Source organism: Macaca thibetana, chromosome 18 (assembly GCF_024542745.1).
Source record: "Macaca thibetana thibetana isolate TM-01 chromosome 18, ASM2454274v1, whole genome shotgun sequence".
NCBI lineage: Eukaryota > Metazoa > Chordata > Mammalia > Primates > Cercopithecidae > Macaca > Macaca thibetana.
In genome coordinates this window covers 45,930,952-45,947,477 of record NC_065595.1, presented here as the reverse complement: position 1 = coordinate 45,947,477, position 16,526 = coordinate 45,930,952, and the positions used below count along the sequence as shown (strand labels likewise).

Genomic DNA, 16,526 nt, shown 5'->3' with positions numbered 1-16,526 from the left:
CTCTCTGTCTCTGGTTATCGGGCACCCTAGAGAGCTCATTCCCCACATGAGTCTCTCAGATTTACAGAGGGCATGAAACTGGGAAAGATTTTTGAAGTTCCAGTGACAACTGAAGAATTTTAAAAGATTCAGAAAAGTTCAAAGTATGAGCTAAATTTTAAAAGTAACTAACCAGATACATACGAAGTCCTACCCTTAGCTCCAAAATAGGCATTTAAATAGCAAATAGAAAAGATTTGACTTATATAGAAGTGCATATGATTTTTCAAAGTAGTTTTTTTAAATGAACTTCAAACTTAATAAAAGTGGCATAATAAGCCATCTATTTTTTCAAAAAGATCACATTAGTTAGGAGTCCTTATCAAAGGTAGTAATAATTGCTTTCTATATATTCTATACAGGTAAAGCAATCGCTATTGGGATTAATTTCGGACACCTAATTTTACAGAGATTTTAGCCAGTCACAGAACAGGGTGACTAGAATGTTTAGGGGTCTCAAACCATGCTTGATCATAATGAAAATAATAATAACAACTGCCATGAATTGAAGCCCTACTGGGTGCCAGACAGATAAACACTATACCTGAAATGGCCGTGGAGTTGAACATCTTTTACCCTAAAAAAAGCCAAGGAGAAGCTACCTGCCCAGCTAAATTTTAAAGTCCATGATGACAAGAACTTTTGCACATAATTTTCAGATGGTAATGAAGACACTAATAATGATAATGTAGCTGCTTTGCAATATTTGAGAAATGAATTCTCAAGTGGCAGGGGGAAAGAGTATGTGACTCCAGGGGAAACCAGATCAAATAAGTTGAAGTTACAAGGAGGCAAATCAAAGCTCAAACATAAAAAAGACACTTCTATCACATATTTTTGTTCAGAAATGGCCCATTTACTGTTAAGTGGTCATTATGTTCCCAGTGCAGAAGTCAAGACTTTATATCTGTCTATTACCAGCCAGTAAAGTTGATATTTTTATCTTGTTTTATCCATGAGGAAATTGAGATGCCATGGAAAAACTTGGTGAAACTCACACAACTGGGAAGTGACAGAATTAAAGTTTACTTACTTTAAAGTTCATTTATTTTCACAAGTAATAATCTTCTCTATCATTAGAAATAATCCTACATGGCCATTGGCTAAATGTTCATCTCTTGAGAACATTTCTAAGGGAATTCCTGCAGTGGGTGAGGAGAGTTCCCCATCTCTTTAATCCCTCAAGTGCTCAGTGTTGCTAAGCCTGTTTGTCAAATAATAAGCTGTATTAAGAGTGACCATTTAATGATCTTCTTGATAAAACCACAAAGTAATAGCACTATTGACAACACTTTCAGTGAATCTGAAGATACTGGTTTGAGTTGAGGAAATGCTAAATCCCCTAGTGAGGGACACTTGCTAATTCATCCTGAGTTTCACTGGGAAAGCACTTAATTGGCCTTCTAATATCATTGCTTCCAGGATAGTTCATTTACTTGCTATTCTGTTTTACTCTAAAGGATTCACATAGCACATTTTATTAGTATACGACTGGTAAAGATAAAAGTTCAATACATGCCTTTATATCTGTTATGAACCACAAACATGGGCTTAGAAAAAACAAATATGTAGAAACTGAGAAAAGCAGACATTTATTGAAAGTCTAATGTGTTCTAGACAGTCTAGAGATTAACTCATTCAAAGGAGGGTGGGCGGAATACTAGGAGCTCAGGTCTTGATGTAACAAGCAGCCCATATGCAGGGTATTGAGACGAGACTGACCAAGCCTACCTAGGAGAGATTCTGTGGTAGAAAGTAGTGGGCAATGTCCTTAGGTAGGTAAGCCAGAAAGAACCTGCAGACAAGCTTGGATTCTGAGCAGAGCTTTTAGACCTGATGTTCTGGGCATCAGGAGCCATGCTGGACTCCTAAGTGGAAGAGTGTAATAAAGAAAGTAGTGTAAGAATACAGTGAATATGCTTCAAGTTAGGAAGGAACTGGAAGCCACAATAAAAAAAAGGGTAGAGGTTGTTTTAGAAAGGCATCTCTTCCTCTGAGAGTGACAGGAAGGATCGCAAGAAAGTTATTGGTAATAAAAATGAATACTTATGCAGCATTTACTGTGTGCCAGACAGTGTTTAAGTGCCTTAGGTATATTCACTCATTTATCCTTACAACAGTCCAGTGAAATAAGTACTACTATTATCATCATCCCCCTCTTCCAAGTGAGAAAATTGAAGCTCTAAAAGCAATTGGCCTAAGGGCATACAGAGAAGATGCTCAACAGTTAGTACATGGTCACCTAACAGCCACGTTCTAATGACCAATAGCAATGCACTTTAAATGCTTATTTGATGATAGTATGTATATGATCTAGCTGTTTCACTGTAGGTCACAGCTTGAGCAGATTGTTCTCAGAAGTGGTGGATACAACAGGGATGACACTGTGTTTCTTGATCCATGAATATGGTTTACAACCTGATCTCCAATGTTGATTACATGTGTGTGCTCTTTTTCCCTAGAACCTGAAGAACCTGTCCTTGAATAGGACAGACCTGTTCAATTCTTAAAGTTATATTTATATTCTAATAAAAATAAAATTAGGTGTAAGGATATCTGCAGTTGTTTTATTTGTAAACATTGTAAATTTCTTTCTGCGCACATGGCATACCATATGTGTCCTTTTTCCCCGCACTAGGGGCTCAAGATCTGGATCGCATCCGACTCTCCACCTACAGAACAGCGTGCAAGCTTAGGTTTGTTCAGAAGAAATGCAATTGTAAGTATGCCAGTTGATTGGTCTAATTACCATCAGGAATCCTAGAGTTTACATTTGGTACTAAGTTTATTAAACTAGATTATCTTACAAATATTGATAATATTCATATATGTTTACACAACAATAAAAGGGGTATTATGCTGTAGAAATGGTAGAGATGACTCCTAAGTAGCCTTGAAATCTGAATTATGCTTAAATACTAAAGCATATGAACTGTTTAGTTCATACTAAAAGGATGAACCTCTGGATACATATACAATATAATTCTGACCTTGGAAGGGTTTAAATCTGGATGGATGTTTTTCTTCTTTTCTCTAACCTTGGTATCATAAATGCAGTGCCATCAAAATGGTTTCCAAGAACTTTATAAAATATCAAACACTAAATCCCCCTTATATTTGTACTTTCTGTTACAAGGACAGGAAAATATTTTAAAGCTTTTGGAAAACATTTAAGTTTTTTTTCTGAAAGAGCAAAATTAGCCCTTTGTGTCAGAGTTTTAACTACATTTGCGTACATCAGACAAAAATAAGAAAAGAGACAATACTTAAAGAAGCAAAGGAACTTGCTCCAGTTTTTTTTCAAATGTAAAAATGTAAGCAGTAAGCTAGATCACTAGTCACAATGAGCAGTCTTATCTCTGCTGGGCCAACACCTCCATTGTATTACCATATCCATTTTCTCTTGGAAAAAAATATTGATTCATAGTTCATATGTAAGAACTTATTCTTTTCTTTTTAAAAAAAACTTATAAAAATTAATAATGTCTCATTTTTTAATTAATACTGGATGAATTCTTAAAAATGAAAACCGTAATGTTCTCCTGATACACACACATAATTCTACTGTAACTGGCATGGTCATTAGACTCACGGTAAAGGTAGAAACCAGGCGTCTCCACATGTCTACCCTCTCAGAGTCTCCAGCAGGTGTTTCTTAGGGCCCTGGGCAGGCCACCTCAGCCCCAGGCTTCTAGGCTTACAGCTGATCATGACTGTGAGGATGCAAAGTATGCATCTATTCCTCAAGTTCTCATCTACATCTTATTCCCCAGCCCCAGTGGCTAAAAATGGGACTAAAGTTTGGGGAAGGAGAGGTTAGAAGAAAAATATAAGTTGGCTGTCTTATTTTCATTTTCTGTTGCTTATAACAGAATACTTGAAACTTTGCAATTTATAAAGAAAAGGAATTTATTTCTTACAGTTATGGTGGCTCAGAAGTCCAAGGTCAAGGGGCTGCCTCAGGTGAGAGTCTTCTTACTACTGGGACTCTCTGCAGAGTCTCAAGATGGTGCAGGGCACACATAGCAAGGAGGCTGAGCATGCTAACTCAGGTCTCTCTTCCCCTTCTTATAAGGCCACCAGCCTCACTCCTGTAATTACCTATTAATCCATGGGTGGATTAATACATTCATAAGGACAGAGCCCGCATGACCAATCACCTCTTAAAAGCCCCACCTGTCAACACTGCCTCATTGGGGATTAAGTTTCAACACGAGTTTCAGAAGGGACAAACATTCAAACCATAGCATTGGTCACACATCACATATGTGTTTTGACTCCTCACAGGAAGCTAAAGCAATCTAAAATGAGTAGTGAGAAAAGTATTACAGATGTTGAAAGAATTTCTTGCTCTATTTGTAGTCCTAACGAGTCAATGAAGCCATTTCCAGTGCTGGTGTTAGGGGCCAAGGAAAATGTTCCCACAGAAGAAGTTTCCTCTTCCCCCTCAAACACATCACCCAGATTAAAAACAAAAGGAAGAATCTCCGTGTTTTCAGCAATTAAAAGGGATGTGATTGTCCCACATTCTTATCATGTGTTACCACTACAATGGCTTTAAAATTGGAGGGGAAGGCAGAGGGTAAGTGGTAGGAGCTCTGTCCTCCTTAGAGCTTTGCCAAGCAGAGCCTTCCTTAGGCTCCTTTCAGGAGAGCTAGAGATTTCCAATAAAAGACTACAAAATGGTAAGAAGGAACCCCCAGAAAAAGCAAAAAAGGAAAACAAAGAAAAGAAAGAAAGGAAGTGAAAGGAAGGGAAGGGAAGGGCTCAGGGAATCAGGGACTTGGCAACACTGCACTCAACATTAAGGTAGACACACCGTGTTGTCCCCAGTTGTGGTCCACAGGACTTATCCCATGCCTCCTGCTCTCTGAGAAAGACCCTTTCTCATTCTTGGCCATTTCCTTTTCCTCTTTCTATACTTTTCTGGTCCACATCCTTTCCTGCATCTAGAATTGTCTTGGAATTTCTTGAAAAACAGTAGGGAAGAAGTGAGGATGCTAATCCATCCCTGGGTGAAAATAGAAGCTTATACCTGTCCAGTGGCCCTTCAGTGTGTCCATTCACTGACCTCTTAATTCAGTAAATGTATAATGAGCTCCTGCTATATGTTTGATATTGTGCTAGGTACCAAGGATAGTGTGATGATGAATGACATGTAATCCCTGCCTTCAAGTTGCTCAAAATCTAACTGAGCATGTGGACTTTTAAGCAGATGTATAAAACCATGTAGAAAGATAATGATAGAAATATGTACGTGGTATGTGAGAGCTTCAGGGAGTCAGTGCCCTGACTTGTTGGGGATGAGGGTCCATGGTAGGACTTTCCTAGAGAAGGAGATATCAGGAAAGTCTTACTTGTTTTACAATGTACCTTATAAAATTCCTGTATTTCAGGATAAGAAAATATATTACATTCTACAAAAGTTAGACAAAGTTAAGGTCCAAGGAAGAAAAATAAGCATATTGTGAATGCTTTGCTAAAGTAAGCTTTTAAAAAATTGTTTCTACCCTGATCAGAGGCATTAAATGCAAGTACTATATGCCTTTGCAGAGTTTTCCTTTCTAACAATAAATACAACAGTTGTGATATTCAGAGGTATTTGTAAAATGCTTACATAATTGATCTTGGCTTATCTTAATCAAAGTTGCAACCTTCCTTCTAGAAAGTTAACCAACCAGAAGCAGTGATGTTTACATGACATAACATTAGTCAACATTGAATATATGACCTGATTAGAGGAAAGTAATTTTAGTCTGCAGTAAACCTAACCCACAATAAATTATGATACCTTATAATGGAGTTTTACTCTACAATAAAAGAAATAAGAAACAAAATGTAGGTAGCATATTTGTAAGTGCTTTTTTTTTATTGGAGAGTATCTTATTATGTTTGGGCTGCTCTAACAAAAATACCATAAACTGGGTGGCTTATAAACAAGGTTTATTTCTCATAATTCTGGAGACTAGAAAATCCAAAATCAAGGCACTGACAGATTTGGTATCTAGGGAGAGGAGCCTTCTGGTTCATAGGTGGCCCCTTCTCACTGTGTCCTTCCATGGTTGAAGAAGCAAGGCAGCCCTCTGGGACTTTTTTTTTTTTTTTTTTTCTTGGACAGAGTTTTGCTCTTGTTACCCAGGCTGGTGTGCAATGGTACAATCTCAACTCACTGCAACCTCCACCTCCCAGGTTCAAGTGATTCTCCTGCCTCAGCCTCCTGAGTAGCTGGAATTACAGGCATGCACCACCACGACTGGCTAATTTTGTATTTTTAGTAGAGACAGGGTTTCACCATGTTGGTCAGGCTGGTCTCGAACTCCTGACCTCAGGTGATCTGCCCACCTTGGCCTCCCAAAGTGCTGGGATTACAGGCGTGAGCCACCGCGCCTGGCCTGGGGCCTCTTTTATAAGGGCACTAATCCCCATCATGAAAGCTTTGCCCTCAAGTCGTGATCACCTGCTAAAAGGCCCCACCTGGTAATACCATCGCATTAAGGGATTAAGTTTCAACATGAGAATTTGGTGGGGACACAAACATTCAAACAAGAGCAGAAACTTATTATAGTATTTACTTCATAGAAGTCAATGGATCTTCAATGAAAATAGATTGTTTACTTTTAGCTCCATACCTTATTTAAAATTCATTGCATATACTAACAAAACTAAGTATTAAAACTACATAAAGGAGGAAAAAACAAAAACTGGCTCTTGTAAAGCTATCACCTAGAAAAAGATGAATATTGTCTGGATAAAGCACAGACTGTGTAGGTTTTCAGGAGATTTCTTTTTTAATCTATTATCTAAATCCAAATTTCATAAATGTTGGTTAATTCCCTATAGTTCCTTCCCCACAGCCCTTGCCTACTTTGTTTATGATTTTCCATATGGACAACTGGCTCCTATCACTGACATTCATGTTTATTTTCTTCTATTCAATTCCTAATGTATGCCGAGAATAATCAGTTCCCAGGGTTCTAAAAGGACTCTGAACAAGTGGCCACTGTCACCCATGAACTAAATGTGGCCCAGAACCTACTTTTTTATAGAGAATGAACTAATGGATTTTACAGATGAATATTTGTAATCGATTCAATAATGGAACACTAACTTGTAACCCCAATTTTTAAAAATGTGTACTCCCAAGAAGAATTACATTCTTCTCATTGATAGGCCAGTATTTTCTTCATGTACTCAATTATTAGATATTTAACTTCAGCAAAAATGTTGTGTAAATTCTTTTTCTCTCTTGTTATATATGTACTGATATAATATCCCTGATTTTGTCTCTTGGTCCACAAAAAGAATGTTGACCAATCCCTGCTGTAAAAGACACTTATAAGGCTGTATGTGGTGGCTCACGCCTGTAATCCCAGCACTTTGGGAGGCTGAGGCGGGTGGATCATGAGGTCAGGAGATCGAGACCATCTTGGCTAACACGGTGATACCCCGTCTGTACTAAAAATACAAAAAATTATCCAGGCGTGCTGGCGGGTGCCTGTAGTCCCAGCTACTTGGGAGGCTGAGGCAGGAGAATGACGTGAACCCGGGAGGCGGAGCTTGCAGTGAGCCGAGATCGCGCCACTGCACTCCAGCCCGGGCGACAGAGCGAGACTCCGTCTCAAAAAAAAAAAAAAAAAAAAAAGACACTTGTAAAAACCCATCTTTTTTTTTTAAGTCAAAGGGTTCTCCTTTCCAAATCGCTTCTTTCCCTTACCATTTATCTTTGTACCCTGCCATACCTTCCCCATGGTGTAACTGGCACATTCTCTAACAGAATAAAATAATGAGTGTTTCTAAAAAATTAGGGGACACCAAGTTGATTATTTTATATTCTAGAAGGAATAGAGCAGAACAAAGAATACAAATAATATTTTAAATAATCCTTTTTAATCAATAGTCTTCTCTTTAGCTTCCAGATTTTTTGTTAACTTTCCACAAAAATTAATACCCCATAAACTCTTATAAGGATATATAAAATGGCATCATCTCAGCCTTTATTTTAGACAAATAGATGTTTCTACTAGAACATTATTTCCTTGGTCAGCATTGACGTGGTTAATGATCCAGATAGCCTGTAATGTCAGCAGATCTTTTTTTTTTTTCAGAAATTACTTTGGAGTCAATGAAAGGCAGCCCTAAATTCGTGAACAACAAAGGACAACAAGAGAAATAAATCAGAAATGTCTAATCCCTCCTGTTTAATAGTAGGAACAAAATTCAGAAGGCAAGGGAACACTCCATCCTACACCCACAGCTAACATTGCACCATCTTTTAGCCCTATTGGTTATAGCCTGAATTTTCTTTCTGTTAGTCATATCAACTAAAATTTAATTAAAGTTTTGTTTAAAAGGCCAAGAGGAGTCTATAATTGTATCTGGACTGTCAGAGTTTCTCAGCATACTCTTCTTCTAGAAATTGAAATATTTTAAAGGTATCCTTCATTCAGATATGTTATTAGAACACCTACTTTTTCTATGTTATTATCTCTGAGTTTATTTTCAAATTTCTTGTGAACCAAAAAAATGCAGTTATCTTTTTACCTAAATGTTTCTCTATCACCATAAAAGTAATCCAAGTGAGTCCCATATAACTAGTCGGTCCTGAATCAATATTCTGTGAATGAATGAATATGCTCCACTAGATTCATTTCTCACTGAGTCAGGTGAATAGAAGAACACTTGTCTTTTGTGGCAAGAGTAGCCTTGAGCTATGTTTTTCATAGTAAATAGTTATATCCCACTCATTTTTCTTCCAGTTAGTGTATCAATATATTCCTCTTCCCTGCTTCATGTTTAAATATGTGGATTTGTAGCTGCCACTATGAATTTTCTATTCTTGGGTAACAAATTACCATAAATTTAGCAGCTTAAAGAAGCACACATTTATTATCTTACAGTTTTTGTAGGTCAGAAATCCAATGCAGCATGGCTGGATTTTTGGCTTAGCTTTACACACAACTAAAACCAAAGTACTGGTTGGGTCTGTGGTTCTCATGTTGAGGTCAGGGTTCTCTTCTAAGTGCATTCGTTGTGGGAAAATGTTATTTTCTTGTGGTTGTAGGATTGGGGCCCTGTTTCCTTGCTGGCTGTCAGCTGGAGACTACCTTCAGTTCCTAGAGCCTCCCTTATTCCTTGCCCCATGGCCCTGTCGGCTGCTCAGGGCATGGGAGTTTGTGGCTTCTTCCAGCCCAGCTAGTGTGTCCTCTCTGACTTCCCCATTTGTGACTAGCCAGAGAATACTCTTTGCTTTTCAGTGATTCGCGTGTTTATATCAGGCCCACTCAGATGATATTCATGTTTTAAGGTCAACTAATTTGGGATCATAATATCATCTGCAAAATCCCTTCACAGCAGCCCCTGGATTCATGTTTGAATAAGTAGGAGAAAGTATGTGACACCACGCACCAGGAATCGACCACACCGCTCAAGAACATAGACTCTTGTGTTTCTCAGATAACGATGTATAAAATCTTGGATGTAAAAATAAAGTTGAATGTCGGAAATAGAGGCAAGAGAAATCGAACCAGAGAAAGAAATGTATTTAAAGGAGAAGGATCAGAGGATTCTCCCTAGTCAAAGAGGCCAGCAGGAAAAGCGGGAATATTCACAGTTGGGGAAATAAACTGTAGATGACTAACCTTTGGAGCACAATTATCTTTGTTTGTATTGTTGCAAATGTTTTTACTGCATATTTTCATTCCTGATGTTGAATCATTCTGGATACTTGTTTAGAATAAAGGAAGGTGCATTGTGCTAGACTGCAGTGTTCCCAAAAATTCCCTGTGGGAAAGTTGGTGGTGGCAGTGGAATCTAAACAAACCTATTAAAGATGCTTATGTAATAGGACGATGGAAAAACTGCTCGTCTCTGGCACCCTGGACCTATGGCAAAATTATTTCCCCTTAATCAGAGTAAACCTCTGGATGACAAAAGCAATGATTTTAAAGTCCTGATGATTATGATATGGGTTTCATTAAAGCTACTTCTTCCCTTTAATTGTTTTTAAGATCTTAAAAATACAGGGTTTTGTTTCCTTGTTAGCAGACTTTTGTTTTAGAGAATGCTGGAAGCTTTGCTTAAGCTGCTACCACTGCATAACCTGTGAACTAAGCCACACCTGTAGTCTCGTTTCCAGGCATCTGGATGTAACACACAATGACTTCCTTCCCTTTCTTCCGCTTCTGCATTATACATGGAATCTGTGCCAACTAAACACTTTTACTTTCACAACTGAGGAAAAACCATCATCTTAAAATGCTCCTGTCAGTTGGGAAAGAGTGATGCATACAAAGGAACGTATTTCAAGCTTCCCAACCCTATCGAACAGGTGCCAAGGCAAGATTCAGTGACCTTCCCCTGGTTGTCTGCCAAGCCCTGTTTCTGGGAAACTGCCTGCTTGGCTTGGAGCCAGTCAGCAGAGCAATGAAGGGATACCCAGAAGGGGTTCTCCCAATGCCTGGCTCCCGGGATCTCAGGCCTCCAGCACACACTGAAATAAAACAGAGGTCAGTAGGGAGGACGGGGATGGGAGAGCAGCTTCTCCCAAGAAATCACAACTGAGATTCCATCAGAAAGTCACTCCTGATGTCACCTTGGTTCACTCCTCACTGAGGTTTTGTTAACATTCGTTGTTATTAGCAATCACTCATTTATTTATTCACTCCACAAACAGAGACTGAGCATTTGCTGCATGCCAAGCATTATTCTAGATTATCGGGAGAACAGTGTGAGTACAAAGTGGATCATTCGGAAATTCATCCCTATTTGCATATTCTCTTACTGAAACTTTACGTAAATGCATGTTTGTTTTAGTATACTTCTTCGGCAATAAAAATTTCTTTTTCAATATATTGTTCTCACTTGTTGAAGAGTAAAGAAAAAGAGAGATAGAAGTTGGTAATAGAAAAGTGGAATATTTATTCAGAGAATCCTTTTAAAAGAGAGGTTGCTCCCACAGGATACCAAGACTCATCAAGTTTCTCAAGCCATAAATCTGGGCGTCATCTTTGACCTCTTATCTCAACCCAAATTGGATCAATTATAAAAATCTCATCAGTTATACTTTCACATATCTCTCAAATCTATGCACATCTTTCTGTGCTGACTACAAATGCCTGGTCCAAAACATCTTTACTTGAATTACAATCTAAAATGGCTCCTAAAATTTCCTATCCCCTGAGCAATCCCATGAATAATCCCCAGAACTGGGAATTTAGTGGAATTTACTCCTGTGATTAGATTATGCTACATTGCACAGTTGCAACAAACCTTAAAATAGGGAGATCACCTGGGTGGGCCTGAACTAAACACATGAGCCCTTTAAAAGCAGAGCGTTTTCTCTGGCAGCCGCAGAAGAGAAAATCAGACGTTTGAAGGGACAGATGAATTTGTCATGCCATTGCTGGCTTGAAGATGGAAAGTGCCACATGCTCAATCACTAGATGTTGGGAGACGCCTGGCTCACAGCCAGCAAGGAACAGGGACCTCAGTCCTATGATCAAAAGGAACTGAATTGTGCTAACAAATGTCTTGAAAGTATTTTTTTCCTTAGAGTTTCTCAAAGAAAACTCAGTTCAGCCAACATCTTGATTTAATCTTGCGATACCCTGAGCAGGGAACCAGTCATGCCGTACTTAACTTCTTAACTACGGAACTGTGAGTTAATAAGATTCTTGTTTTAAGATTATGACTTTGTGGTTATTTGCCACACAGCCATAAAAAACTATACACAGTAAAGCATGGACCTGCACTTTCTGCTATACACAGTAAAGCATGGACCTGCACTCCAGTGACATCTGTGAGAAAGAAGACTGCTCAGATGTGTGAGAGCCACTGGGACATATGCTTTGTATAAAACTCAAAGCAGGACTGAGACTGAATAACCCTGTAGGTTTAGAAGGGGAGTGGACACTTTGTTTTACACAGCTGATGAGGTTCAGCACTGTTTACTGAAAGCTTTTCCCATATCAAGTTCCAAGTCCCTTATCATCGTAGAGGGAGAAAAAGGAACCAAAGGCAGGATCTGGACAAGGAGCAGGATAACAAAGGTGGGAGAGAGAAGTCAAAAGTCAACCATTCTGAATAACAACACCCCCAAAACATCCTCCAAACATGGAGAAGCTGCACAGGGAAATAACACATGAGCATTTTCTTTGCGAGACAGTCTCGCTCTGTCACCCAGACTGGAGTGCATTGGAGCGATCTCAGCTCACTGCAACCTCCACCTCCCAGGTTCAAGCGATTCACCTGCGTCAGCCTCCTGAGTAGCTGAGACTACAGGCACATGCCACTGCGCCCTACTAATCTTTTGTATTTTTATTAGAGACAGGGTTTCTCCAAGTTAGCCAGGATGGTCTCAATCTCCTGACCTCGTGATCCTCCCGCCTCAGCCTCCCAAAGTGCTGGGATTACAGGCATGAGTCACTGTGCCTGGCCCACATGAATATTTTCTACCACAAAATGAAGTCAATCTCCATGGGACATCTAAACCCGAATTAGGTCTTGTCACTTCTCTGCTCAGATTCCTGCAGTGGCTCCCCGCTTCCCTCATGGTAAAAGCATAGTCCAGAAAATGGCCCAGTTGTCTCCACAGGCTCAAGTCATTTTTCTGTTCTGCCCTCATCTCCTCCCACTCTCCTGTCTGGTTACTCTGCTTCATCCACCGTTGGCCTCCTTACTTCACCGGAAACATACCAGGCATGTGCCCACATAGGGCCTTAGCACTGGCTGTTTCCTTCACCTGGAACTCTCTGCCTGTAGAGAACTCAATGGTGGACCTCCTCATCTTTCTCAAGTCTTTGCTCACTTGTCATCTTCTCAGTGAGCTCTCTACCTTGGCAACATCATTTAACACTCCAGTTCCCCTATCCGTCTTGTCCTACTGCTTGTGTTTTTCCTAAAGTATTTATTACATTCTAATAGATGCTATGCTATGTAATTTACTTAGTTGTTATGTTTATTACACCTTCCCAACTTGAGTGTAGGCTTCTTAAGGGCAAAGATCAGTGTATGTCTTATGTACTGACATAACCCCCATACCTAGAACATTGTAAGTGTTCAAAAAAATACTTACTTAATAAGTAAATTAACCTTTTGGGACTACTGAGGAGAAGCTCTTGAATAAGAAAATGATGTCAAAGAAAGTGTATGGTTCAGTACCTATTAATTTTAAATGAATAAATTACCACTGGTGGTCTACCTAGTGTGTTGGCATTAAGTTGTATTTCAGAAATGAAAAATATTTATAGATCTCTTCTAGGTTTACCCCAATGCTCAGTATTAGTCCATTTTCACACAGTATTAGTTCGTTTTCACACTGCTATAAAGAACTTCCCTGAGACTGGGTAATTTAGAAAGGAAAGAGGTTTAATTGACTCACAGTTTCACATGGCTGGGGAGGCCTCAGGAAACTTACAATCATGGCAGAAGGGGAAGGGGAAGCAAGGACCTTCTTCACAAGGCAGCAGGAAAGAGAAGAGAGCAAGAGAAGAACTACCAAACACTTATAAAACCATCAGCTCTCGTGAAAACTCACTCACTATTATGAGAACAGCGTGGGGGAAACTGCCCCCATGATCCAGTCGCCTCCCTCCCTTGGCACGTAGGTATTACAGATCCCTCCCTCCACATGTGGGAATTACAATTCAAGATGAGACTTGGGTGGGGACACAGAACCAAACCACATCAACCCCTAGGTCTGTTTTCCTCTTAAATGATCTGAACTTTGACTTTTCTTGCCATAAGGCTTCTAAAACACTTAGTAGCTTTAAGAAGCTAGCTATTGAACCTATGACTAGAAGGCCATGTAGCAAAACCCCTCACAGAGAAAGCCCTGTGGATTTGTGAGGTTTCACAGGGGCAGAAGGGTCTTGCAGCAGATTGAGGTTTTCTTTTCCTAAGTTATTTGGGAGACTTCAGAATCGACTGGAACTTAAGAGGATCATTCTAAAGCTTGATACATAGAAGCTCCTACAGGAGATGAGGAGGGATGCTTACATTAAGCCTTAAAAATACAAATATTAAAAAAAAAAACCAAGCCAATTTACCATCCAAACAGCAACAGCTAATGTATTCAGGCAAAAGACTTTTTAAAAGACAATTGCATTTTTTATTACATTAAGTGCAATGTAGAGTGGCACCGATTGTCTCCACTCTTTTTATAGCGTATTTTATCTTTTTCTAGTTAAATGTATTCAATGCTTTTTAAAAAGGTTGTTAAAATGTGTGTAACATTTTAACCATTTTAGTGTACAGTTCAATGGCATTGAATACATTCACAATGTTGTTCAAGCATCATCACTATCAATTTCCAAAATTTTTTCATCATCCCAAACAAAAATTCTATACTTATTATTTTTTTTAACATCCTGGAAATGTCTCAGCCATTGTTTTCAGTGATGGCCACCAAATAGACTAACCTCTGGGGTATAGACTAAAATGGCTAAAAGTCAAGCACATGGTTAAGTGACCTTCATAGTACCCGTAAAAAATATTTGTGAAAATAAAATTACTTTACAAAACAATCCTATTTGTCAATGACTTGTAATATAAAAGCTATATTCTATAGGGAAAGTTTTTTTTGTTTGTTTTTTTGGGTTTTTTTGGTCTGTTTGTTTGTTTGAGATGGAGTCTTGCTCTGTTGCCCAGGCAGGAGTGCAGTAGCATGATCTCGGCTCACCGCAAGCTCTGCCTCCAGGGTTCATGCCATTCTCTTGCCTCAACCTCCCAAGTAGCTGGGACTACAGGTGCCCACCACCATGCCCGGCTAATATATATATATATTTTTTTTTTTTTTTGTATTTTCATAGAGACGGGGTTTCACCGTGTTAGTGGGAAAGTATTTTTAAAAATCGTTCTGCAACTATGTATGGATCACCTTCCATGTGCCAGGTGCTCTGTAGACAGAACAGTAAACAAAACAGAAAAAACATTCATGTTGCTTGCATTCTAGCAAATAACAATTCCAGATAGGCCCAAGTAATCTGAGGAAAACAAGACAGGATGATAAGAATTGGTTTGTGTCTTATCACTGTTTACATCCTCCACAGTGTCTAGCACACAGAATGCATTTGACCCATATGTGCAGATGGGCTCATAAAATGTCTATTGAGTAATGACTCTATGCATGACACTTACTGAGTACCTTGAGGGACATGGAGATTATTCAGATTTGGAGCGTCACTTCAAGCTCCTTGTAAATGATCATAAGAAACCTGATATGCACATTCTAGAGGTAGCTATCTGATAACTTACTTAGCTTTTTCCTTGGCCTAAACCCAGTTTTTATTTAATTTTTCTTTCCCTTACTCTAATTTCCCAGGCCCTTTCCAAAATCTTTGCTCAGCATGGTCTGTACAACGTACTTTAGCATCTTCAAAATGTTCAGCAGTAGCAAGAAATCTAAAAGCCGTAATTGTCCAATAAAGGATTCTCCCTTTCTTCCCTTTTCAAAGCTCCCTCCCCCAATAATAACAACAGTCCATCCTCAGGAACAGTTAGAAGTGTGTCAATCAGATAGTGTTGGTTCTTGGCACTATCTTTGCATTTAAAAGGGAAAAAATTTAACTGGGGTAGCTTAAGCAGAAAAGTGCAGTGAGATTTTTCTATTACTTTAAATTATTCTAGATAGTAATATTCCTTAGTATACAAATTTAGTAATAGAATAACCTCAAGTTTACAATCTAACATATGTGTTCTATTTATTATAATGCTTCTGATTTTGTAGATCGGTAGTATCAAACAGTGGATAGTGGATCTACTATCAAATAGTAATTCCACTCTCATACTTTGCTGCGTAAACTGATATCTGCCCTATCAATCTCATGAGCCAAATGTCATTTTCTGAAAGAAAAAGGGGTTACTTATAATTATGGTAGTTACAAAATCAAGTATAACTATAACATGTTTAAATAAATTGTCTGTAGCTATTTTTAACCATTGATGGTGTTGGGCTAGGCACTTCTGCTTTATCTCCTTGTCTATCAGAAATTATAAAGTTCTATTTGTTCAAGGTGAGGAGAGCATAGTACAAGAGATATTAAGTGGCTTCCCTTGGGTAAATACCAGATAAAATCATGTAATTACAGAGCCTTCTAACTTCCCAATATTATCCAAGTGGTATAGTAGACAGTTAGTGTCCTACAATGTCTGTCAAGCCTTGTCACCGAAAAACACTGGAACATTGAGAAAAGCATGTGGACCAGCAAACCTGCTGTAAAACTGATAGTAATGGCACCATTCCTAAGCAGCTTACTTTCTCAGAAAAATAATCAACCTTTTTGATATAATCAAATATGATGCATTTTATCTTTCAATTTAAACAGTGCTAAATAAAAAACAGTGATATTATATTGCAGTGAAAAACAAACTGAGAAAAATTTATATAACTAAACAAGAATCAGAATCTGCTTCCAACATGGTCACAATCATCATTTTCTTCTCGTTTATTGTTCTGGGAGGATTCAACCAGGAATAGACAAGAGACTTTA

General features: G+C 38.6%; 1 protein-coding gene and 1 long non-coding RNA gene across 27 annotated transcripts in view; both read left to right on the top strand.

The window, feature by feature from the left end:
- Window positions 1-16,526, top strand: part of DTNA (dystrobrevin alpha) — a 403,482-nt gene that overhangs the window by 277,143 nt on the left and 109,813 nt on the right. For all 26 annotated transcript variants that reach the window (XM_050767211.1, XM_050767231.1, XM_050767223.1 and 23 more), the window contains one exon: window positions 2,678-2,758. In XM_050767211.1, the coding sequence (XP_050623168.1) occupies window positions 2,678-2,758 (81 nt within the window). The remainder of the gene's footprint in view (window positions 1-2,677; window positions 2,759-16,526) is intronic.
- LOC126941069 (uncharacterized) lies at window positions 2,772-10,326 on the top strand. Its single transcript, XR_007721081.1, has 2 exons — window positions 2,772-4,002; window positions 8,145-10,326. It is a non-coding gene; the product is annotated as an uncharacterized LOC126941069 (long non-coding RNA).